This window comes from Triplophysa rosa, linkage group LG1 (genome assembly GCF_024868665.1).
Source record: "Triplophysa rosa linkage group LG1, Trosa_1v2, whole genome shotgun sequence".
Lineage (NCBI taxonomy): Eukaryota > Metazoa > Chordata > Actinopteri > Cypriniformes > Nemacheilidae > Triplophysa > Triplophysa rosa.
In genome coordinates, this window is record NC_079890.1 from 17,613,305 (window position 1) to 17,639,075 (window position 25,771).

Here is a 25,771-nt window from a genome sequence, read left to right on the forward strand (position 1 = left end):
TACAGACTTACACAACCAAAACCTGTCACATGCAACATGATTTGATGCCATATTTGGCGGGTCAAGGGCCCTGTCAGCCAGCTCTTATCTTTAGTCCAGACACACTACAGACCTCTATGACCAAGGTGTAAATTATTCCAAGCTGTTGAACGGCAGACACTGTAAACCAGGCCTTTAAGCTCCTCCCAGAATGCCAATGCAATGCAGAAGTGACTGTGCCCACGTAGTTTGTGTGCATGTTGAGGTGATCTTGCATGAGAGGTCATAATATGTCCCCCTGTCTATCATTTATGTGAGTCAAAGTCAAATGCATATCTTTCCTTTACTTGCATATACAAATCAGTAAAGCTAATGTGTGTAGTTACTCTTAATGTATTATGAACACTTTTATACAGATATCATTATGCAACTGCTAGTGACTGTTTGATGTTGTGATGACAAGCTGCTGACAGGTCAAAGGAGTAGCATCAAAGGTGTGAACTGTAATGCAAGAGTGAATTGTTGCATGCTAAATCAGCTTATTACAACATGACTCAAAAGATACAAGAGAACGCAGAATTCAAACCAATGTTAATTCAAAACTAAAAAAATCTTAATTTTAAGAGACTTTAAATTAAACTGTAACCAACATGTCCATAAATCACAAGTTGGTTGACTTTGATGTTTAATTGCGTTCTTTTCTTTGTGGTTGACAAAGCTACGATAGAAAGTGAAAGTCATAATGTGGAGCATATTCAGAGCAACCTTCATGCAAAACATTTTTACAAAAACTAATTGATCATCTTCATCATTTATTCATATAATATCATTCTGTTGTTCATGTGTCCGTCGTGATATTTAAAACTATGAGCATTTCATACGAATATGTGTAATTATTTGAATTCAGATTAAATTTATAATTTAATAGATCAATCCAGGCAACCACCTGTATAATTATTTTTTATTTGTTGACAAGCATCAAGGATATAAAGCAGAATACAACGCTGCTTTATTTCAGAGAATCCAGTCATGTCAGAAGTTTTTCCGCAAAGAAGACAGGTGTTTTTTGTTTGTTTTTGTTTTTTTGAGCAGGATCGTTGAGAGAGGAAACTTCTGGAGGGTTGAAGGCTCTAAATTTAACCTCGCTCTTCCCTTCCTTATCTGTCATCCACATTTGAGGTCTTTTGATCTGTTATCTAAAGCCTAATTTACACTGATCCAACAAACATTCTCATTCACATTGATCCAACAACTTCAACAAAACGGGTTTGTTGGATCAGTGTGAATTAGCTTTGGGCTAAATAATGGGTCACTGTGGTGGATGGGTGATGGGGTGGGCAGGAGGGTTTGGGGCTCAGAGGTGTGTGTTGATCATCTTTGTTTAAAAAGAGAGAGAAGAGGTGGAGCATGGGACATGGGACATGGGGAGGGGGTACAGTATCTATAAAAAGAGAGGTGAGGTTGGTATCAACAATGCCTGTTTGTTGGAACCCTTTAGGGACACTCAACCAGGATGCCAGAGCCAACTAAAAAAACTGGTATGCAAGTGTTTATTTTGTTTTCTTATGAATGCTGTTTGATAAGAGAGGCATAAATGTGTTTGTCAATCTGGACAAAAACTTAATGTAGCAGCTGTTTTGTATTCTGTTGATGGGATTTTTAATGTTCTGAACTTTGACCATACAGTATATCTGTTGGGTTGATGACTGGAATTGTACAGTATGAGCATTGAGCAGTGCTACTGGGTCATCTGTATTAATTTGGCATGTACAAAAGAAGAGAAGACTGGGAAAGATTATGACTCTGAAAAGTGTCTTCATGTCTGTTTTTATAAAATATTGTCAAATTGTTGCAATTATTGTTTACACCCATACCAAGCTAATATAAGGTATCGATTTGACTATAGTGAATCTTTAGTTTTATTTGTTTATTTATTTGAAAATTTTATTGACATAATTTATTAGCGCCAAAACTATCACTGAAAACCATAATCACACCGACTGCAGGGCTTGGTGTTTTTTCAGAAGGGCACAGAATAACCCAGACTTAGCAGGAATTAAAGGATTGTTATAATGTGTACCGCCTGTGTGACAGCCTACTGTGGTGATATTAGCTAAGACCCACAGTATTCTAACAATGCTGTTGGAGCAACCAATGGAGTTCATAGTGTCTGCAGACTATTTCTCAATCTCTTCAATGCCTCTCAAAGGCCCATAACAGAGTATCTCCACACTGCTCTTTGCAGTTATTTCCAATAATTAAATCCATCAAGCAGATGGCACGTTTTCTTTTGGAAAGCCTTCTGATGAAATGTGAAATCAAACGGCGGACTTTAAATGTTTGAAAATGTTGGTTCAACTTGGTTGCCTTAAATTGTTTAGTTAATTCATCTTAAAAATATCAGTCAACTCAACAATTTTAGTCAACTCAATAAGAAAGTTAACTCATTGAGTTAACTATTATTTTTAAGTTGAATTAACTTAAATTTTTAAGGCAACCATTTTAAGTTGACCCAACAAAAAAATGAATAATATTTTTTTACAGTGAACCAGGTCACCTTCATTAGATAACTTCCCTCCCCAGTCCCACCTCACATTCAGACCATCATTGACTGACACCTTGTGACATAAATGATCTACATCATCTGTCTGTCTCTTTTAGAGACATTTTCATGTGTTCATGTATCGTATTGTACATTGGACAGTGAAGTTAATCATTCTTACAGATATATGAAGTAGATGTACTATGTGTCCTTAGTTTTTATCCTGACCTTGCACTTACCTCTTTGACATCCTCCCTCTAGCATTAAAACTCAGAACATATTTATCATGGAGACATCATTAGTGTAGTGTCACTGCTTCTATCTAGCCAGCAGCAGTGGATCAAAGGCGACAGGAATACCAGCAGACTTCAAATGGCAAGAGAGGAACCAGCACTTGATAGACAACAGAAATAGATCCCAGCTAATCCCTCTAGCAGCTACCTGCAGCTGTGTCACTATGGACTGCCTTTATCATTAGGGAGCAAGTGCACTCTATATTTAAACCCAGTGGGTTGGCTTGCTTTATGGTCGAATTTTGCATACTGATGCGTAAGAAATAACTATGAACATGTTGGTAATAATGCAAGGCAGGAAATAAAGTAAGAATAGCTTGAAGATCAAGTTCCAACAACTCCTGTACGTATCAGAACAGACTAGTTTAGTTACTCAAATGGTATGAGTAAACATTACAAATATAGGTACTGTATTTTAAAGCGATAGTTCACCCAAAAATGAAAATTATGTCATTATTTACTCACCCTCATGTCATTTCAAACCTGTATGACTTTCTTTCTTCCGCAGGACACAAAAGAAGATATTTTGAAGAATGTTGGTAACCGAACAACAGCATTTGACTTGCCATTGACTTCTATTGTATGGACACCAAACCTGCCGTTGTTCGGTTACCAACATTCTTCAAAATATCTTCTTTTGTGTTCTGCAGAAGAAAGAAAGTCATACTGGTTATACAAATGCTTATCTATCAGCCAAAAAACATGGTAACTTTTACTATAGTAAAATCATGGTAAATTTCCCTAAAGACATAACTTTGGAGAGTGTAGAAAAACAAGATAAGGACAAGACAACCTCATACACAAGAGGAGGAATGGTTATGCAAGTCTTTTTATTTGCTTGAGATGGGCTGTATAATGATTTTGCAAACGCATCATTTCCTGTTGACCAACCTGCCCCCTCAATCCCTCAGTCTCTGCTTTCATCAAGAAACCAAAAACTCAGACAGCTAAGATTGGGGCAACAGTCATATTCGAAGCAGAGACTGAAAAGCCTGATGTGAAGGTGAGATGGCAGCGAGACTCCAAGGACATCTCGCCCAGTTACAAATACACCATCTCAAAAGAAGACAGTACGCATTCTCTCACCATAAACAATGCAGTCCATGAGGATGCCGTAGGATATGCTGTTATTGCTGGGGTGTCAAAGGTGAAATTTGAATTAAAGATAAAGGAGTCAGAAGGTGGGTGAATTTTGCGACGGTGCCTTATTGTTGCACTTCTTGCTATATTCTACTTCACGTTTACACCACCATCGTTCATCTGTAAATCACAAGACATGGTTTGGGATCACGGTAACTAATTCACCTCTGGTGTTTACTTTGTTGAGTCAATGATGGATGCCTTTATTAAAGCACTGTGTCTTAGCATGGTGTCACTTTTTGCAGTCCTCTGTCTGAGAAACTCACCAGATCTCTTCAGCACCTCTTCACTTATGTTTCTTGGAGCTTGGATCATTGTGCATGTAAAACTCTCAATGCTAATGAGGTGCAGCATGTAGTTCTGTCATCCATATGTCTTGGTTATTTATTTCTAATTATCTTCACTGACAAAAGCATTTGGCCTGCACATTGCTTAGGAAAAATGGAAATGAAACACAACTGTTCTGAAGCTTTGTTGATGAATGAGTCATTTGAGAGCCATAGCAAACATAGCCACCATTAATCCTATGCTTCTGTTGGACTGCTGCTATTAAGACTAGGGATGCACAATAAATTATCGGCCATATCGGTATCGGCTGATAAATGGTTATTTTTAATGTTAGTCATTTTATGAATGTGTAAATTATAGGAACAAAATCATATTGTTTAAAGCCGATTGATGACTGAATGCTTTCTGTCTTGAGACATGTTAGACTCGTGGCTATTAAAAACACTTTCCTGGGTTGCTCTGGAAGAACATCTTTAATTTGTTTATTAAATAAACATTATACCAGAACAGTTTAAAAGTTAAAGAATCTCTAACTAGAGTAAAGTAGGCTTGGTACATGATTTTCAAGTAAAAAAGATAAATAATGGTTATTTTGTTTTCTGCAGTTAATGTTTTCAAATAAAAGCAGTTGTCCACTTTTTGCCTTTTGTTTCAGTCTCAGAAATGTTATTTTTATTATAATTTATCATAATGTTAATATTTAGATACTTTATATCGGCCAATATATCGATTATCGGGTTCCAATATCAAAGTAATATAGGTTATCTGCCAAAATTTACATAACGGTGCATTCCTAAATAAGATGAGTTTAAAGTCTGATGTCCATGAGCTCTTACAGCATTAAAAAAAATCTACGTCTTTGTATATGGGCCATTCAGAATTCATGCAAACTGCTGTACCACTTTTTTTTTTTTAAAGCATTCAAGTATTCAAATCTTAGTTGTTTACTAAGGTCCTTTATCATCTTTCGAAACCCACAGTAATATTTGTAATATCAGTAAGCTTAATATATATAAAATCATAATTTATTGGGTACTTTCAATTGGGAGATGGGTGTCCCGAACCCAAACCCCTAAATTTAAACTTATGAAAATTATATTTAAAAAAAATATATTTTTTGTCCATTGTTGTTTTTAAAAATATATTTTTGATGTTTTTCAAAAAGCAAAGTTCAAAAAAATATTTATTTTATATTTTTTAATGATTAAACTTTATGTAAAAAAACTTTATGTGTCCCGGAGCTTCATGTCACTACCGAAACAGTGTATGTTTTAGTCCATTGGCTGAGACTGATTTTAGCCACACCCCTACATTTTTTATCAAGAATCATTACTGTGTCCCTCTCTCTAATAGCTACATGGTGAGTAGATCGGTCTTATCATTTTGAAGTAAATGTGTTCAAAAGTCTGAAAATCTGTGTGTAACTTTATGGAATGTAACTATACCAAACATCTTTTTTCTGCAATTAAGCAAACTTTTTTGGGCGTTATTCCATAAAATGTAGTTTTTATATGTGTACATCTGTTTAGAACAATGCTTGCAAATGTGCTGATCAGCATATTTGATATAGGCTATTCAAAAATTGTCACTACCAAAACAATCACGACTGAAACGTATCACTGGGTATCATTGTTTCAGTAGTGACAAAAATTGTTTTGGTAGTGAGAAAAATGGACACTCAATCCTTTATTTTGGGAAATAAACAAATCTCTGTTCAGTTATGCAAATCATTAGTATTTTAGTATGTTTTGGTAGTGATATAGTATGTGTGTCATGGCTCTGCTTCCTTAGTCATGTTTTTCTTGGTCCTGTAGCAGAGCCATGACAAAGTCTTTGGTTATGTGTGGAGAGAAACATATTATTGTCCGTTTGACAATAATATACATTCTCTCCAGTGTCTTGTCATTGGCCCCATCCCTCTTGTTTCCTCGTTATCTTTCCCTGAGTGTTTAATGTCTCACACCTGCCCCATGTCATTATCCCTCGTTTGTGTTTCCTATAAATACCCTCTTGTTTCTTTGTCTGTTGCTCGTGTGGGAATTACATTGTGGATATGGGTAAATGAGGCCGTGTGGAGACTATGAGGTATCTTGAGAGGCTGGGTCGTGAAACGTAAGTCAGTATGGTTACCCGGTGTGTCCGTGTCGTTGCATGATGGTGGGTTACCAAGAACCCTGTCAAGTCTTAGTAAGTGTTTGAGTTTAGTTTATGTCAAGTGTTGTTTCTAGTTTAGTGTTTAGTTAGTTTTCGTCCCTGTTTACCCTTATTATTATCTTGTCATGTTTACACCCCCTCGTGGGTTTTTGTTTTGTGTTTTTTGTATTATTAAAGTCTTGTGTTAACCCCTTCACTGTTGCCTGCATTTGGGTTCTTTCTGCCAGACCGTGACAGAATAGAATACACGAGCCAAATACGAACCCAGTAGGCAGCATGGGCACGAGACGGTCCCACCAGGCTCGCCTCCTCTGCGGCATTCGTCAGGGGAACGATGACATCGAGGACTATCTATATAGGTTCCTGGATGCCGCAGAGGAGGTTGTCTTCGGGGAGGAGGAGGTGGCGGTGCTTTTTAACGCCGGTCTCAGGGACCCCCTGTCACGGGCGGAGATGCGGTCATTGAGACCGCTGGACTTCGATGTCGTGTGGCAGTACGTCATGAACCGACCGGAGTCCAGGGTCTCAACACGTCACTATCACCCATCTCCGCTGGCCGCCATACAGGAGGGTCAGACCCTGCAGATCGGGGTTTTAGGCATTGCCACACCGCTCTCCTCAACCCCTGCAGCCTCCCCACCAGTCAGCCTACGAGGTAGGCGAGGAAGGAGGGAGTCTTGGGGAACCACCTCCGAGGAGTCCCAGCCGGAGCCAGCCGTGCCGTTTACCTCCTTCCATCACCCGACCACCAGCCGGGTGGCTAGGCGTAAGAAGAAGAGGCAACGGCGGGCAGCGTGGTCTCCTTCCCGGCCGGTGCAGCCGGCTCCAGTCCGGTGCGCCGGCGTCAGTCCGCAGCCGGCGTCCAGTCCGGTGCAGCCGGCGTCCAGTCCGGTGTCCAGCCGGCGTCCAGTCCGGTGCAGCCGGCGTCCAGTCCGGTGCAGCCGGCGTCCAGTCCGGTGCAGCCGGCGTCCAGTCCGGTGTCAGCCGGCGTCCAGTCCGGTGATCCAGCCGGCGTCCAGTCCGGTGATCCAGCCGGCGTCCAGTCCGGTGATCCAGCCGGCGTCCAGTCCGGTGATCCAGCCGGCGTCCAGTCCGGTGATCCAGCCGGCGTCCAGTCCGGTGATCCAGCCGGCGTCCAGTCCGGTGATCCAGCCGGCGTCCAGTCCGGTGATCAGCCGGCGTCCCAGCCGGCCTTCCAGCCGGCGTCAAGCCATGTCCGCACTCCCATGTGTGTTTGTTATCACCCCATCCTGTGTCTTGTTGTCCTGTCTACCCCTTGTCATGTTCACCATGTTTGTCTGGTTTTTGTCTTTGTCTCGGTCTGCCTTGTCTTGTCCGTCTACCCCTTGGTGAGCACCTGGAGGTGCTCATTAAAGGGGGGGCTTCTGTCATGGCTCTGCTTCCTTAGTCATGTTTTTCTTGGTCCTGTAGCAGAGCCATGACAAAGTCTTTGGTTATGTGTGGAGAGAAACATATTATTGTCCGTTTGACAATAATATACATTCTCTCCAGTGTCTTGTCATTGGCCCCATCCCTCTTGTTTCCTCGTTATCTTTCCCTGAGTGTTTAATGTCTCACACCTGCCCCATGTCATTATCCCTCGTTTGTGTTTCCTATAAATACCCTCTTGTTTCTTTGTCTTGTGCTCGTGCATTGTATGTGTTTGGTGCCTGTACTGTGTGTTCCTGTATCGTGGTCGTGCTCTTGCCCGTGTTCCTGTTCCTGTTCCTGTTCCTGTTCGTGTTTTGTGCCTCGTATGATTTAAGACGTTTGGTCGTGTCTTTGTGTTTAGTTTATTTGTCTTGTTTTCATTTTGCCCCCTCGTGGGAAGTCTCTTGTTTTATATATGTATATCAGTTTCGTTTCCCCCATTGTTGGTGTTTTTGGTTGTGTTTTGTAAAATAAAAGTATCTGTTAACCCCTTCACTGCCTGCCTGCGCTTGGGTTCTCTGCACCACAACCGTGACAATGTGAGCTGTAGGTTTTCTATTAGATATTTATTGTCTGATGTGTGTTTGCTATGTGCTGGCTGCGTATGTGCAACATATACTGTATATAGTTAGTTATTTGTATTAACATAAAAAAGGTCTGATTCAGCTGTGCAAATTAAATATTGTAATCAATACCAAAACATTACCATCACTACGAAAATGTGTGTCACGACCGAAACATGGGATGTTTTGTCAAAACTAAGTAACTAAGATGTAATGATAGTGTTTGGTTCAATGTATATATAAACTAATGAATCCTTATGTTGGGTCTCGGGTCTGAGCACTTGTTTGTTTTGTTTCCTGTCGAGCCCGTGGTGCGGTTTGACAGCTCACCACATGCTCGGTGTCTCCATGACCGCCCCGCCCTCATATTATCTCCTCCCACAGTATCAAGGTGGATCCCGCTAAGATTAAAGCTGTCGCCGAATGGCCCACCCCCGACTCTCACAAGGCACTTCAACGGTTTCTGGGCTCCGATTCATCAGGAACTTCGGCCTCATCGCCGCGCCCCTTACTGCATTGACCGCCATTAAAGTGCCTTCCAAGTGGAATCATGATGCACAGGTTGCCTTCGATAAATTAAAGTCCCATTTTATCTCTGCACCTATTCTGTCTGTTCCAGATCCTGCTCTACAGTTTATTGTTGAGGTCGATGCATCAGATGTCGGGGTCGGCGCAGTTTTATCTCAGCGCTCTGATGGTGAAGGGAAGGTGCACCCATGCGCCTTCTCTCACCGTCTAAGTCCTGCAGAACGTAACTACGACATCGGCAATAGGTAGCTGTTGGCAGTAAGACTGGCCCAGGGGGAGTGGCGTCACTGGTTGGAGGGTGCAGAGCGGCCCTTCTTGGTCTGGACGGACCACAAGAACCTGGAATATGTCCGTTCAGTCTGAGGTTGAGTTAACGCCAAGCCCGCTGAGCACTCTTCATTGGCCGATTTAACTTCACCCTCTCGGTCCGGCCCGGTTCTAAGAACGTCAAACCCTCTCGCGTCTGTTCGAGACCCGAGAGGGAGCTTTCGGCCGAGACCATCCTCCCTGGAAGGGTGGTGGTTGGGGCTCTCTCTTGGGGAATCGAACGGCGAGTAGCGGAGGCCGGACGAGGGGTGCAAGTGCCAGCAGAGTGCCCAGGGGGTAGGTTGTTGGTACCGGCTGCTCTGATGTCCTTCAGTGGGGTCACTCTTCTAGATTAGTCTGCCATCCAGGAATTTGGGGAACGTTGGCTGCCATCCACCAGCGCTTCTGGTGGCCATCACTGGCCAAGGAAGTCAGACAGTTCGTGTTGGTCTGCCCGATATGCGCTCAATGTAAGATGCCTAATCCCGCCCACCCCCCGCTGGACTGCTCCATCCCTTGCCCATTCCCGCCCGCCTCTGGTCCCACAGTCCTTAATTTTGTTACTGGGCTACCTGCTTCCAAAGGCAACACTGTGGTTCTCACTGTGGTGGATCGTTTCTCCAAGACGGTCCATTTTGTCCCACTTCCCTCCGCTCAGGAGACTGCTCAACTGCTGGTGGATCACGTCTTCCGTTTCCATGGAGGTCTATGGTTCAGAGGAGAGATGTTGGGTAAACTCCTGGGACATTCTGGACCCATCTTTGATCTCTGACTTCCACCGGCGACGAGGTGAGCCCCCTCCTAGGACGCCAGTGGCGCCGCTGGAGGGGGGTTCTGTTGGGTCTCAGGTCTGAGCACTTGTTTTGTTTCCTGTCGAGCCCGTGGTGCGGTTTAACAGCTCACCATGTGCTTGGTATCTCCGTGACCGCCCCGCCCTTGTGTGTCTGCACTGATTACCTCATTATTGTTTCACTCTTCTCACCTGGGTTGGCTTTGTTTTCTTTCTCTCTCCCCTCCTGGTTTCTCATCTTCACTCTTGATTTTTTTCCCTTCTTATATCCGCTTGTTTCTCCGTTCAGTCTTTAGGACTGTCTCATGTATGCTTCTCCTGTCGGTCTAGTGGATCTCATCAAAGTACATGTTCCTGTCGGTCTAGTGGATTTCACCAGAGTACATGTTCCTGTCGGTCTAGTGGATTTCATCCGAGTGTATTTTCTCTGTCGGTCTTGCGGATTATCCAAGTACGTTTTCTTCGCAGTCTGGAGGACTGCAGAGATGTTCTGCTAACCCAGTCTTGTGACTCTTTCGAGCCTTTCTAGTGGATTATTGTGAGCTCTCCAGAGATATTCGTCTGGCTCTGCCAATTGGATTATTGGACTACCAGTTGTGGATTACTTTTTGTTATTGCTTTTGGGATCTCACCCAGTGGACTTTCGGGCTCTGTCAGAGTGGATATTGGATTTAACCCGTTGTGGATTACCATTATGTTTTGACTCTTTTCCGTATTTTACAGATTGTCTGCGGTGAGTGGGCGGCACGCAACGGTGCCTCGCGTATGTTTGTCATATGTCTCAAGCCTGATAGCCCTGTTCACCCCCAACCCTAGCCCGGAATCTCCTACTCTGCAGAGTGTGTGTCCTAATTTGAGCCGCTAGGTGGCCTTTTCTCTTTACTGATTCTCCACTGTGGTATTTGCTGTGAGGTGCTTAATAAATCCATTTAACCTGCTTTTGACTCTTGAGTTCCCTGACACCATCAATTTTATGGCTTTTACAAAGACATATTGGATTCAAAACACAACAAATCTCATAAATTACACTTGAAATATTGTTACAATTGTAACTGTTATTGATTTACATGTGGAAACATTTTTAAAAATAGCAAAAAATATATTTAGAAAGTAAATGTACACAATCTTAACATGTAAATAAAATCCTTATTAAATTATATATTATGTTTGTAGTGAGAAAATTTGGGGAGAGGAAGAATTTTCTGAAATTACAATATGAAAATTAACTGCACAATTACTATAAATGTGTACCTTTGATATCATACAATTTACATACATAAAAAATTCTTGGAATTTTTTTTTTCAAGATGTTTCCAACTCTGATTTTGCACCAATTCTGTAGAATGACCCAAGACTGGTAATAAGAGCTATTCATCTAGCAGCAGTGGATGATGAAAGAAACACTCGGTCCTAATTTGTGAGCCATTCAAATTCTGGAGATCAATATCAAAAGATGAAAAGGTCCCAGGAAATTAAACTCAGCGTGCAATGAAATGCTGTTGACAGCCTGATTTTTGTTTAAAATTCTATGCCATGAAGTCAATCAGCATCTTTGAGCTATACACTTTTGTATGAAGTAAACAAATAATGGCTAGTAATAGTATAAATGTAATGGTAGTAAAGATTTGGGGTGTCTATGTTTACAATTTCCATTAAGTCCAGTGAGAACCCTTTAACCCTTCATAATACAGTTCAATAGAAGGGAAGGAAGGAGGCGGGAACCGGCGAACATTTAAACATATTTAATCAAAAATAAATAAACAATAAACAGCATTAAAACAGGCCGGCAGCCCCTCACGGACGACTGCCGGCCACACGATGTACATGTACAGTATCTATTGTCAAATTTAAATGTGTACCCAGATGGGGGATTATGCCAAGTGGTCATCTGAGTCCAGAGAATGGCATTGTAATGATTATATAATTTTACTCCCTTGCAGTCAAGGAAGCTGTGGCCCCAGAGCCTGCAGCTGTGGATGCTAAGGCCAATGAACCTAAAGAGGCTTCACCAGCATCTACTGAAAGCTCAGCACCAGACACCAGTAGACATGCATCAGATGGGGCAGCTGATGGTGCACATGATGGTCATTGTATAAAACACACACTTTTACATCACTTTAGCATAGCAGCAACACACACTTTAACATAGCATATCACTTCTATATTGATAAATGACTCCTAGGGAAACCTAAGGATCAACATTCTTTACAGAAATTATGTTATTTATTAATATTTTTCTGTATGTTCTTCCAGCTCTGCCTGAAAGTAACCAACCGGACACCAGACAGGACCTCACGGGTCTCTTCACAGAAAAGCCTCAGAGTGGGGAGGTCACTGTAGGTGAGTAACTGCATTTCTACGCTATAGGAAATTGGTAATGAGTTTAATGTCGGTTTTAAGAATGTTTTTACAACATTTTCTTCTCATGCAGGTGAGAATATTACTTTCGTGGCAAAGGTTTGTGGAGCATCTCTCCTGAAGAAGCCCACAGTGAAATGGTTCAAAGGGAAGTGGATGGATCTGGTGAGCAAGTCAGGGAAGCACCTGCAGCTGAAGGAACACTATGACCGCAACATTAAGGTCTGACATGTTCTAAACACAAGTATACTAATGCAGTGTATTTCCTAAATTTCATTCAATTCAATTCTTTTCAGGTGTACACATTCGAGATGCATATCATCGCAGCTAAAGCAAACTATGCTGGAGCATATCGCTGTGAGGTGTCATCTAGAGACAAGTTCGACAGCTGTAATTTTGACTTAATAGTACATGGTAAGTCCACATGTCCCCTAGTATTAGGCCATACACAACAGTCAGAAGAAATATACTTAAAATATGCTTGATAAGACAGAATTGTCAATATGCTGAAAAAAATATGCGTTTTTGCTTCTTTGCCGAAGGAGATAACGTAATTACAAAATGTGCGCTGTAGAGCAGTTTGTGCGTTTAGGGGCTACTGTAGAAACAACATGGTGAATTCCATGTAAGGGGGACCCGGGGTAGATAGAAATGGCTTATTCTAAGGTAATTAAAACATAATGCTTTATTATGTAAGGTCTTTATACACCTCTGAACACATAGTTATTTATATTATATTGCATTTCTGTCAATAGAAATTATAATTGTGCTAAGTTGTTTTCTAACTGCTTTTGTCATTGTTCTGTCTACTTCAGAGGCTCGTGTAACAGAAGGCTTCGACATCCGCAGTGCATTTAGACGCACGTGAGTATTTTTCTTAATGTATGGATTTTCATCAAGTATAGGAAGGAAACCCTGTGAATTAGGATTACTATGTTGGTCACAGCAACATACTGTAGTGCATATTGATGTACATTTGTTTATACTGTATGTGTCGGGGTTTGATACTAAATTAACCATGTGTAGGGGTTTGATGAGGTGTATTAATTGTAATAAAAATGCAATAACCCAATAACCTGCTGATTACCCAGGAGCACCGGTGTGGGTGGTAAGAAGAAGATGGGAGAACATGGCAGGTAGCTATAGGGGTTTGCTGCAACATCTGGTGATCTATTCACACGGTCACTGTCTTTACTCAACCAAACCCATCTGATTTCTCATCAAAACGAGTGCATCCAGACACTTTGGCCCAATCCCAATTCTATTTTCTACCCCTTCGCCTACCCCTCGCCCCTTCCCCTTGCCTCTTGAAACAAAGTGGCAAGGGGAAGGGCTACAAATTTTCCGCTAAGAAATGGGACACCACTACTACACTGTTATACGTCATCATATACGTCGTTGCTAGCTCGTCACGTCAGAGGACATGTGCCGATGCACCGGGTATATGACATAAAAATATATTTTCTAGTATCGTGCAATCAGTGCTGTCCGCTAGCAAACTTTAGCGATTTTTTTGCAAACGTTAAAAGAACATCACCGTAAATACTAACACAAGATTGAATGTAACATACATAAAAGGAAAAATTGTCATAAAAATCCTTATTAATGGCAAAAATTACTTACATTTATGGGTCTGCTTGCTCGAGTGAGCGGCCATGTTGGAAATTTCTCTTAGCCCTTCGTTTGAAGTGAGGTCCCGAAAAATCTTCGTTTGAAGGGCTATCTGGCCCTTCCCCTTACCCCTATAGCCCTCCAACCAAAAGAGAATTGAGACACCACTACCCCTTCACGTGAACGCGCCAAACGGAGGGGTAGGGGAAAGTGTAGGGGTAAGGGGTAGAATTGGGATTGGGCCTTTATGTCTCTCTGTCAGTTATAGGACAAAGGAAACCAATTGAAAAGGACAGAAAGAACTTCCATTTGTGTGCCAACAGCTAAGGAGAGTTGATAGTCACCGCCAGTGCTTTATGACTCACTCTCCAAGGATCTCTGCAAGCTCTAATTCTGACTCTCATTTCCGTTCTGTTTCTTCTCACCCCTTGTTTTTGTGAGAAGGGTAATTTCCCAACACTCATTACTGATGTTTCAGATGCAATAGTCATTAAAGTGAATATTATTTCCCTGTCCACTGATCTTTTCAAGTGCAGGCACTGATTAAGAGTAAGCAGATTACTAGGGTTACTATTATTATTCTACATTCGGTATACCCGGACACAACATGCTTGCCACCAATTTAATCAGAACCTGATTCATTTATAATATGCTTTCATTTGAATGCATTTGGAAGACGCTTTTATTAAACGTGACTTACAGTGCAATTGGTTATACATGTGTTGCATGGAAATCAAAATCACAACCTGATGTCAGCAGCATGCTCGACCAGCTGAGCTACAGTAACACGTTTCATCTAGTAGTCTTAACGAAATAACCAAAATTAGCCTTGACATCTTAACTTCTCAATCAGCCGATACCTGTCAAAAACATTGGAACCAGCTGTGCAAACTTTGAGTGCCGTGTCTCTTCATGCAATGATGATGTGCTAGTGTGATAAAACCATAAGATAATTTGGTACCGTGTGCATTTCAGAAGAAGGACTGTTCAGTCCACTAGGGTCATTTCATCATGCTCATGCATATATCTTTTATATCCTTAGTTTGAGATCAACACTTGTTGCATTATCATCTTATCAAGCCAGTCACCTGGGCCTTTGTTGTGCACAGTGGCGTTTGATCATTGAGAAGGCCTTTTATAGATTGTGCTCTACTTCAACATTTCCGCTCAATAGTGTTATTTAATCTCTGTCCTCCATCAAAATGTGCTTTTTAGAACACTTTGTAGTGTCGTAGACTCCATTAAAGTTAGCGATGTACGTGTAGGGATGTTAGCATACTTCTTTGTGCCTCTGTTTCATATATGCCTGTATACACCTGTTCCATTTATGCCTGTGTATGCAGTTGTCTCATTTACAGTTCTTATATTTGCTTGTATACGCCTTTCCATATATGTCTGTATACAACTTTTCTATATATTCCTGAATACACGCGTGCTATACTTATATACAGTACATATGTGTCACATATGCCAATATACATTAATTCCTTGTAATTATGTGTTATGCATATTTATTACACGGCTCGTTGGAATACTTGATTCTGATTGGCCAGAATGAAACATTCGACATTCCAAGGTTTGTTATTCCCAGATAACAACCGCTCAAACTAATACACGGTAACCCGGACGCAACAAATCATTTTGACAGGTTTTTTTTTGACAAATTAAATATAAATATGTCTTTTAATAACATACATGCCACTATATTTACAAATGATTAAACCAAATTGAATGTTCGTGACATTTGAACATAGTTACCTTAAAACTGAAAGTAAACAGCTTTTCCTCGCGGAAGGTCTGCATTCGGTAAAAGTTAGCTAATAAAATACTTCAAATTCACATTTAATGTCCAGTTTTTTTCCTTGTGGCAAGTAACCGTGTAATAAGCAGGACAATGTACAAGCAGCCGGCTGTTATCGCGAAATAAGCCCCTTCAGTGTGATACAAGACCCTCCACTTTGCGTCGGGTCCTGATCACACTGTCGGGGCTAATTTCTACGATAACAGCCGGCTGCCTGTACATTAGCCCTTACATATACATCCTGAACATGTGCCATTTGGGTCAAGATACAATACCTTTGTGATATTTTTACATTACAATTTATTAGGGACCACATGCATTGCTTGACAAGCACAGATGTTTTTTAGGCATTAACAAATTTTCTGTTAAAACCAAAAGTGGGAGGGATACATCAACGTGGATTTTCCCTTAAAAAGTTTTTTAGTTACATCACAGAAATGAACCTCCTTGCTAAGTGGCAGAAGGTCTTCACTGAGGAACATTCTTATTCTAGAGAGCATTTGGGCCGTGTGGGTCATGACATGTCAAGATGAATCATCAATATTTTTGATCAGTTTTCCTTAAAAGAATGTAAAAACGAAGACTGTAGATTACAGAAAACATGAAAAAATATATGTACACTGTAAAACTTTGCTGTAGTTTTTGCAGCAGGTTTGCCAGTAACTTACTGTAGCTTTAATTACTACTTAATATACTTTCCAATTAGTACTGTTTTCAATTACTTTAATCAAAATTAAAACACTTTGACTTTTGAGATTCAAAATGAGCAAGAATAGACTGGCATTAGCACAGCAACACTTCAATAAATGACATTCTTCCTGAGCATTATTCTCTTGTTTTCTGTAAAAATATTTAAAACTTCTTACATTACGATACATTTACATAACAAGAAAAGTGACCCAAGATATTTAGTCTTGTTTTATGAAAGAAAAATATATAAACTAAGTAAGTTTATGCTTAAAACAAAATTGTACATTAACTCTACAGTAAGTTACTGGCAAACCTGCTGCGAAATTACAGCAAAGTTTTACAGTGTATATTTCGAAATATTTCAGTTTGGGATTATTTTTATGGTTTAGTTTACAGTTTTATGTATAAAGAGTATAACATTGCTCATATTTATGAACAATTAAATATAACCCAGCATTTTTTTAGAGTGTATGAATATGTTGATGATGCTGACATTGTTTGGCTTTTCATTTTACTTCTACAGTAGCACTGATGCAGGTGACGACTCAGGAGAACTGGACTTTAGTGGCTTATTGAAAAAGAGGTGAGTGTTTGAGCTTCTTGAATAATGCAGTAAATACATCAAATACATCCAATGTCCACAATTTCTACTCCTCAAAACTGCCTTATGCAATAAATGTCAATTTAATAGCGCTAAATAAAATGTTTACATGTTGTTTAAGGATTTAATTAGTCAGATAAAATTTATTATTAATAATAATTGATTTAATTATTGCTCTATTTCACATGCTCAAAGGTTTGAGTCTTATCTGTGTATAACTGTTTTCTTGTGTTTTTTTCACTGTTCATGTCCACTGCCATATACAGAGAGTAAGTGAGCATGCTGAACTTTGACTTGCTTATGCATGAAAGAATGTTGAGAGAGTGTTGCATTGACAACTGTGTGTGCCTGACAGGTTTGCCTTGATTATTCTCCTACCCAATCAGTTACTGAAAGCCAACTTTAGTCCTTCTGCACACCCACTTCTAGATAGACGTGATCACTTTTGAATTATTTTTAGCAAACTTCTTGATCATTACTCATACCATGAATTAATCACATAAATACACCTACAGTACGTCAATTTACAACCCACCACATTCATCCCACGTTGACTTACTCAATCCAATCCAATCCAATCCAAACCATACTAAATTTGTTTTCTCAGTAAACACTCTACATTCATGTAAATAGTTCAGTGTAAAACTCACACAATGCACATACAGACCATACTTTTAAATGTAATGACTTTGTTGTTTAAGTGCTTGTATATACAACTAAGAGCTGTGGTTTGTCTTACCATGCGTGACGCTTGCGGGTTCTACAGCAGTTTCTTAAAAACTGGTCTACGGTAAGAAAATGCATTAACATAATGCTTTAATGAATAGCATTTCTCCTTTTGTGAACATTATTGTAATACTAATAATGGATCTTCTAACAATAATGCCTATTATAAGTTTAGATTTGAATTACCTGTCTTGATTTATCTTGTGTTTTGCTATGGAAGAGCTGTTCACGTGAGCACCGAGCCTGAGGTAGATGTGTGGGAAATCCTGCAGAAAGCTCCATCCTCTGCGTATGAAAAGATTGCCTTCCAGTATGGAATCACAGACCTGCGTGGGATGCTTAAGAGACTTAAAAAAATGAAAAAAGAAGAAAAGAAGAGTGCAGGTTTGGTAGTCGTTTCGTGCAGATCGCACAATCGATTGACACTATACAAACCTTTTTGACTGTTAGTTTTTACTGTGCAATGTGAATATGAAAAATTGGAGTGTGATGTCATTCAACAACTTTGCACACAGCATGGGCAGCATTTTTTCCATCCCGAAATGGCAAATAAATGATACTTTCAATAAATATACTAGATATCATACTGTAAATAGTGCTGCTAAATTTGGGCTAAATAAAACAATGTAGAAATCTGATTTATTTTCTAGTAAACTATTATATATATATATATAATATTTATAGTAAATATTTCTAGTAACCATATTACCATCCTATTTCTTGGTACTAACCACAGCATTTCTCAAGAAGCTGGACCCAGCATACCAAGTTGAAAAAGGACACAAGATCAAACTGCAAGTCGAGGTGGCCAATGCAGACGTAGAAGTTAAATGGCTAAAAAATGGACAAGAGATACATCCAACTGGAAGGTACCTACTTAAGTCCTTCAGCACTAAACAAATGTTTAATATACAGTTTCTTCAGTTACTTGCATGGTAGGGATTTTTTTCTACAATTAACCGTCTATTTCTTTGGCTCTTGATGACACTGTGTGCTTGTGGACGGATGGACTCCACTTCCTGCTCTCCACTATCAACTCTAGCAAGTGAGTGGCACTCATCAGTCTGAAATATGTGGCCTGCACACGATAAGCAGCCTCTGGGTTTGCCGGCGGGACTAGATGTCTCATGACTTGTCGACTCTATGAATATGCAGGAACAGAGTTCCAAGAATACATAGCAACGCTTGGATGACAGATGTGCCTACACATGGAGGCAGACATAGATGTTCAAGCACAGCTGAAATGACAATAGAAAAAAAATCTCAGATGTCTACAAACTCTTTTACTCTAATATGTTCTGAATAGACTAGGTAGTTTTGCTGATAATAGCCAAATTCAAGCAACTGGCTTTTTACATGATTAAAAAAACCACAGGATTAAAATTTAATTTCTATTAGGCTGAAAGTAGAGTGTATACGCGCCTCTCCGACAGTGATTCTTTGTCCCCATCTAGAGGTCGAAGCTGGAAATGCCACTAAACAGTCACATCATTTTTCCCTCAGGTACATTTTTGAGAGTGTGGGAAACAAACGCTTCCTAACCATCAACAACTGCACTCTAGCCGATGATGCTGCCTACACCTGTGTGATAGGAGATGAAAAAAGTGTCACTGAGCTCTTTGTTAAAGGTAACTAACTTACTAAGATGGACTTCACCATCTTTATGAATTACCAAAGTGCATCTTTAAAATCTATAGTGTATAATCATATTCTTTCCTGTTTCTCTCTGCCTTTCAGAGCCTCCTATCCTGATCTTGCGGAACCTAGAAGATCAGATGGTAATGAAAGGCGAGAGAGTGGAATTTGAGTGTGAGGTGTCTGAAGAAGGGGCACAGGTAAAATGGTAAGCCGGCCAACACAGTGCACAACTGCACAATATTCCAAACCAAGGAAGAGTTTACAAAATGTAACTTAACAAGCTGTCCCCATGCGTCAGGGTCCTGACATTCCTCCGGTGTCCAGTAGATGGCATATGTGTCGCTTTTAAGAGTTTGGTTGAGCGAGTCGCATTGACTGACTGTTCCTACCGGTTGTGCCATAGATACATCACACAGGGCTGTAAAAGATCAGTGCCTGGAAAAAAGTCATAGCGGCCTTTTAGCACATCAGACGTGTCCTAGAATGGAATGAGAAAGTCATGAGCAGTACTTCTTGAATAGAGAGTTTCTGGAAACAGCACGATTAGTGAAGGTAGAAGTAGATAGGCCTGTTCCTAATGATTGATTAGGCTAATTATTTTCACCCGATGTGCATGTGGTAGTAGGGTTGTCACGGTACAATAAACATGTCTTACGATACTATACCAGCTGAAGTATTTCGATACCAAAGTAGTATCACGATGCTGTGCCATGTTCATAATTCAAATCTATACAAAAACACAGATTTAGATGAAACATTTTGTATTTACTACAGTAAACTGTATTATACTTTGCACTAGAATATTTTGTTTTATTAACTGTAGTAACTGGATAAATTGTAGCAAATACTGTAGTATACTTTAGTATTTACTCAACTCAACTTTATTTATATAGCGCTTTTACAATTTTCATTGTTACAAAGCAGCTGTACATGAGACATATTGACTATAAGCAAAATAATTAAAGTTGTACCTGCAAAAACAAGAAAAGGTTGAAAACACAGAAGACAGACATACCCACACACAAAACACTCCACACACACAATATGCACACGTACTAACACACATAGACATAGAGACACACACACACACACGGATGCGCACGCACACACACACAACACACACACACACACACACACACACACACACACACACACACACACGTACGTACACAGACAAGTACGCACACACACACACGCTCAGTGAGAGCACACATTTAGGATAAAGGAGAGAGAAGCACAGGTCAAATATAACAGATAATAAATTCCTATATGCAATATTAATTAAGTAAAACTTTAAGATTCTAAAGCAGCCCCCCCGGTCAGGCAGATAGTGCAAAAACAGTATGCAAACGGTGGCGAGGAACCCAAAACTCTAATCGAGAAAAAAAACCTCAGGAGAACCCAGGCCCAACCAGGGGATTCCAGTTCCCCTCTGGCAAAAGCTGCTGCCTCTGCACAAGCTCCAGAGAACTTGCACAACAAGGCTAAATAAAATAAATAAACTTAATAATAAAATAAATTGTAGTTTAAGATTATCATTAATAATCTAATAGCATTTGAAGTTTTGTGGTGAAGACATGTCAAGAGACCGCGTCCTTCTTTATCCAGCTCTATCATCTCAGCTCTTGTCAGGTCCCCACTTCCCATTCTCCACTCTACCATCAGGTCAGGCCATGAACTGCATCCTGCTCGCTGTGGTAACCTTGGAACAATGAGACAAGACTGGCTGAGAGTAGAGTACTGTTCTGTACTCTTTGATGCAACAAGTACATCAGTTGTGTTTTTGGTTCCGGTTGATCTAACTAATGCAGCCTAAACCCTCTGAAGATTTATATTATGGAAGAGTAGTGTATGCAAGATTAAAAAGATGCGTCTTTAGTCTAGATTTAAACTGACAGAGTGTGTCTGCCTCCCGGACAGTGCAGGGAAGACTATTCCAAAGTTTAGGCGCTAGATAGGAAAAGGATCTACCACCTGCACTTGATTTTGAAATTCTAGGTATTACCAACTGACAGGACGCCTGAGAGCGTAATGCACGTGAAGGACTGTAATACAAAAGGAGTTCATTCAAGTACTGAGGAGCTAAACCATGTAAGGCTTTATAGGTAATAAGCAAGATTTTAAAGTTAACGCGATGCTTTATAGGTAACCAGTGCAAGGTTGACAGAACCGGGCTAATATGTTCATACTTTTTTGTACGTGTAAGAACTCGAGCTGCCGCGTTTTGGACCAATTGGAGTTTTTGTAATAAGCCTGCAGGGCAACCACCTAACAGTGCATTACAGTAATCTAGTCTTGATGTCATGAATGCATGAATTAACTTCTCTGCATCTGAGATTGACAGCATATGACGTAGTTTAGATATATTCTTAAAATGGAAAAACGCAATTTTACAGGTGTTGGCGACGTGGCTCTCAAATGACAGATTACTATCGAATAGAACGCCAAGATTCTTTGCTGACGACGAGGGTTTTATGGAACATCCGTCAATAGTTAAACAGTATTCTTGGTTGTTACTTATAGCAGTTTTCGGTCCAATAAGTAACACTTCCGTTTTGTCCGAGTTCAGTAATAAAAAGTTGTTACTCATCCAGTTTTTTATATCGACTATGCATTCCATTATTCGATGGAACTGCTGTGTTTCATGAGGCTTCGAGGAAATATAAAGTTGAGTATCATCAGCATAACAGTGAAAGCTAACTCCGTGTCGCTTTATTATATCTCCTAGAGGTAGCATGTATAATGCGAAGAGCAGAGGCCCTAAGACTGAGCCCTGTGGTACACCGTACTGGACTTGCGATTTGCGTGACACCTCATTGTTTATTGCTACAAATTGAAAACGGTCGGATAAATAAGATTTAAACCATTTCAAAGCTATTCCCTTAATGCCGACATAATTTTCGAGTCTATGTAGGAGTGTGCTGTGGTCAATGGTATCGAATGCAGCACTAAGGTCTAGCAGCACCAATAACGAGATACAACCTCGGTCAGACGCCAATAGCAGATCATTTGTAACTCTGATCAAAGCAGTCTCTGTACTGTGACATGCTCTAAATCCAGACTGGAATTCTTCATTGATGTCATTCCTTTGGAGGAAGGAGCATAATTGAGTTGAAACTACTTTTTCCAGAACTTTAGATATGAAAGGTAGATTCGATATAGGCCTGTAGTTCCTTAGTTCTCTAGGGTCGAGTTGGGGTTTTTTGACAAGGGGCCTTATAACAGCCACCTTATATGCTTTAGGCACATGTCCTAATGTCAGAGATGAGTTAATAATACCAAGAAGAGGATCTATAATTTCTGGGAGCATCTCTTTCAGTAGATTTGTAGGTATAGGGTCTAGTATGCATGTTGTTGATTTAGATGATCTAATAATTTTAGACAGCTCATCTTGATCTACGGTATAAAATAATTGCATTTTCTCCTTAAGGGCGCTGTAGTTAGTTTGTTCAGCGGGTTTCACTTCTGATTGCATTGTTATAATTTTTTCTCTAATATCTTGGATTTTATATGTGAAGTAGTTCATAAATTCATCACTGCTATGCTGATATACAGGATCAGAAGTCACTGACGATTTATTTTTTGTTAATTTAGCCACCGTGTTAAATAAAAACCTAGGGTTGTGCTGGTTTTCTTCTATTAGTGATGAAAAGTAGGCGGATCTAGAAGTTTTTAGGGCTTTCCTGTATTTTCGAATACTATCCTTCCATGCTGTACGAAATACCTCTAATTTAGTTTTCTTAAAGTTGCGCTCCATTTTTCGGGCCGCTTTCTTTAGAGCCTGAGTGTGTTCATTATACCACGGTGTGGGGCTGCCATTTTTAATCTTCTTTAAACGTAGTGGAGCAACTTTGTCTAGCGTTACCGAGAAGGTGGAATTAAAATTTTCAGTGGTAATGTCAAGATCTTCAACGTTATTTCTCATGATTTGAGACAATTCGGGCAGATTATCGAGAAACGCATCTTTGGTAGTTGAAGTTATTGTTCTACCATATTTGTAACAATGAGTTTTATTTGCAGCCGTAGGCCAGTGAAGCAAACATAATACCAGATAATGATCCGAAATGTCTTCACTCTGCTGAAGGATTTTAACGTCGTCCACATTTATACCGTAAGACAGTATTAAATCTAAAGTATGATTACGAAGGTGAGTGGGTCCTGACACATGTTGACTAATGCCCATGGAGTTAAGAGTGTCTTTGAAAGCCATTCCTAAGGCATCTGTAACGTTATCTACGTGGATGTTAAAGTCACCAACGACAAGGAGTCTATCTGCGGCCAGTACTAGTTCTGATAAGAACCCACCAAATTCTTTAATAAAATCTGTGTGGTGCCCTGGAGGCCTATATACAATAGCTAGAATCAATTTAAAAAGTGTTTTATCTTTAGTATTAGGTGTTGAAACATGAAGAACCATGACTTCAAAAGAATTATATTTAGAGTTCGACTTCTGGGAAATGCTAAGAGAGTTATTGTAAAGTGCTGCGACACCTCCCCCTCTGCCTTTTAGACGAGGCTCGTGTTTATAATAATAATCTTGGGGGACAGATTCATTTAAAGCAATATAATCATCTGGTTTTAGCCATGTTTCTGTCAAACAGAGCATGTCTATTTTATGATCTGTTATCATATCGTTAACAAAAAGTGCTTTATTAGAGAGAGATCTAATATTTAGCAATCCGAGTCGTAACAGTTGATTATCTGTATTTTGTTCATGTTTAGTTTGTTTAACATTTATTAAATTACTTTCAAGAGGTTTACGCATTATTTTATGTTTGCTAATCCGGGGGACAGACACAGTCTCTATTTTGTGATGTTTGGGAGAACGGATTTACTACAGTAAACTACTAAAACTCATAGACACTTGTGTTTTTGAGTCTTACCATAGTAAATATTTAAGTACACTAGATCATTTTTCACGTGGGAACTAATTCAAATGTGGGGCAAATTTCATTGATACAGCAGTCTTTACAAAGTGAAATATTAGGCTTACTTTAAATGCAGAACTAAGACGGCCAGTAGGTGGCGTCAATTTTCCACTGAGTTAGTGAATCATTTAACCAACTCGTTCAAAACGCTAATTTGAATCATTATCTCGTCCGAGTCATTCAAAACACACATTCATTTAGGAGATAAACACCGCAAAAAGGCAGATGTAAGTGTTCAAATGAATATTAATGCGCATATGCAACATTACCTACGGTACTACCGTTTCAAAAATAGAGAGGCATCGCGGGTATTTTGAAGCTTTAGCGGCACTCACTAAATCCTTGGTGTTTCGAGTCAGACGTGATCACCCAAACGTGTTTTTTCGTCAATTTTAACAATCATAGGTAGTTTAGATAGTTAGAGTAAGGTTAGGGTTAGGGTGTGGGTTAGGGTAAAGGTTTCGTAAGACTTGAAACACCAAAGATTTAGTCAAAACCAACAAGCAACGCCCACGGATGTGACTCGAAACACCAAGGATTAAGTGCGTGTCTGTTGTGATTGGGTTGGGGGGGTGACTTAGGTGTATGGGTTGGGTTGGGGGAGGAGTAATTTAGGTGTAAGGGTTGGGTTGGGGGAGGGGTTAGTCCTGTTTTGTATTGCGGTACACCTTGCAACCCTATGTGGTAGGTGAATATTGTTTAACATATTTTTTGTGCAACGTGTAATACTTTCTCTATGTGTAGATAGGACCGACTTATCTACTGTAATTGTGCAATGTATTTAGCACGTTCTAGGGGGAAAAAAAGTTAAAATCAAAAGTAAAAAAAAATGCTGTATGTGTTTGTTGAACCACATTTTATTACACGTTTGGGTGTTGCAGAGGTGGCAATTTCAAGTTAAGTTTTTATTAGGGCCTGTGTATTATCTAGCTTTCTAGCTCCAAAGAAAAAAAGTTTATTGTCACATTACCAGCTCTTTATTAATAATAAGCACAAAGTGTGTTCATTATGAATATGAACCTTTCAATTAGAGAAGGATAAAGGGAAGAGCTAATAATTCCAATTTCTCAGCAAACCAGGCATTCGGTTTCTTTAAGTATTACCTTCTGCAGTTGTTGGAACATATGATAGGCAGTGTGTAATATATAAGGTTTGTAACAGCCTGAAAACCTTAAATTACATGGTTCCTTTACATAATTAGAGGATAGTTCACAATAGTCTCAAAGAAGAAATCATGGCTTTACTAAACAGCAGCGGGAGAAAGACTGACAACCACCAAGTAAGCATTAAGCATTCTCTTTTAAACACAACATTTTTAATTTGCATAAAATGTGGAGTAACTTTAATACAGCAATCCAGCAACAAACATGCATCCCTTGTTAGAACCAACAACTTGCCCATACT

The 25,771-nt window shown here is 39.9% G+C and overlaps 1 protein-coding gene across 1 annotated transcript in view; it reads left to right on the forward strand.

Moving 5' to 3' along the window:
- Positions 1 to 1,492: 1,492 nt before the first annotated feature.
- mybpc3 (myosin binding protein C3) overlaps positions 1,493 to 25,771 on the forward strand; it is a 43,903-nt gene continuing 19,624 nt past the window's right edge. Inside the window, exons 1-15 of the mRNA XM_057344827.1 lie at positions 1,493 to 1,517; positions 3,726 to 3,995; positions 11,955 to 12,086; positions 12,268 to 12,354; positions 12,446 to 12,594; positions 12,669 to 12,786; positions 13,188 to 13,236; positions 16,998 to 17,057; positions 17,342 to 17,344; positions 17,842 to 17,865; positions 18,022 to 18,185; positions 18,538 to 18,670; positions 18,844 to 18,846; positions 19,305 to 19,429; positions 19,539 to 19,644. Of these exons, the coding sequence (XP_057200810.1) occupies positions 1,493 to 1,517; positions 3,726 to 3,995; positions 11,955 to 12,086; positions 12,268 to 12,354; positions 12,446 to 12,594; positions 12,669 to 12,786; positions 13,188 to 13,236; positions 16,998 to 17,057; positions 17,342 to 17,344; positions 17,842 to 17,865; positions 18,022 to 18,185; positions 18,538 to 18,670; positions 18,844 to 18,846; positions 19,305 to 19,429; positions 19,539 to 19,644 (1,448 nt within the window). The remainder of the gene's footprint in view (positions 1,518 to 3,725; positions 3,996 to 11,954; positions 12,087 to 12,267; positions 12,355 to 12,445; positions 12,595 to 12,668; positions 12,787 to 13,187; positions 13,237 to 16,997; positions 17,058 to 17,341; positions 17,345 to 17,841; positions 17,866 to 18,021; positions 18,186 to 18,537; positions 18,671 to 18,843; positions 18,847 to 19,304; positions 19,430 to 19,538; positions 19,645 to 25,771) is intronic.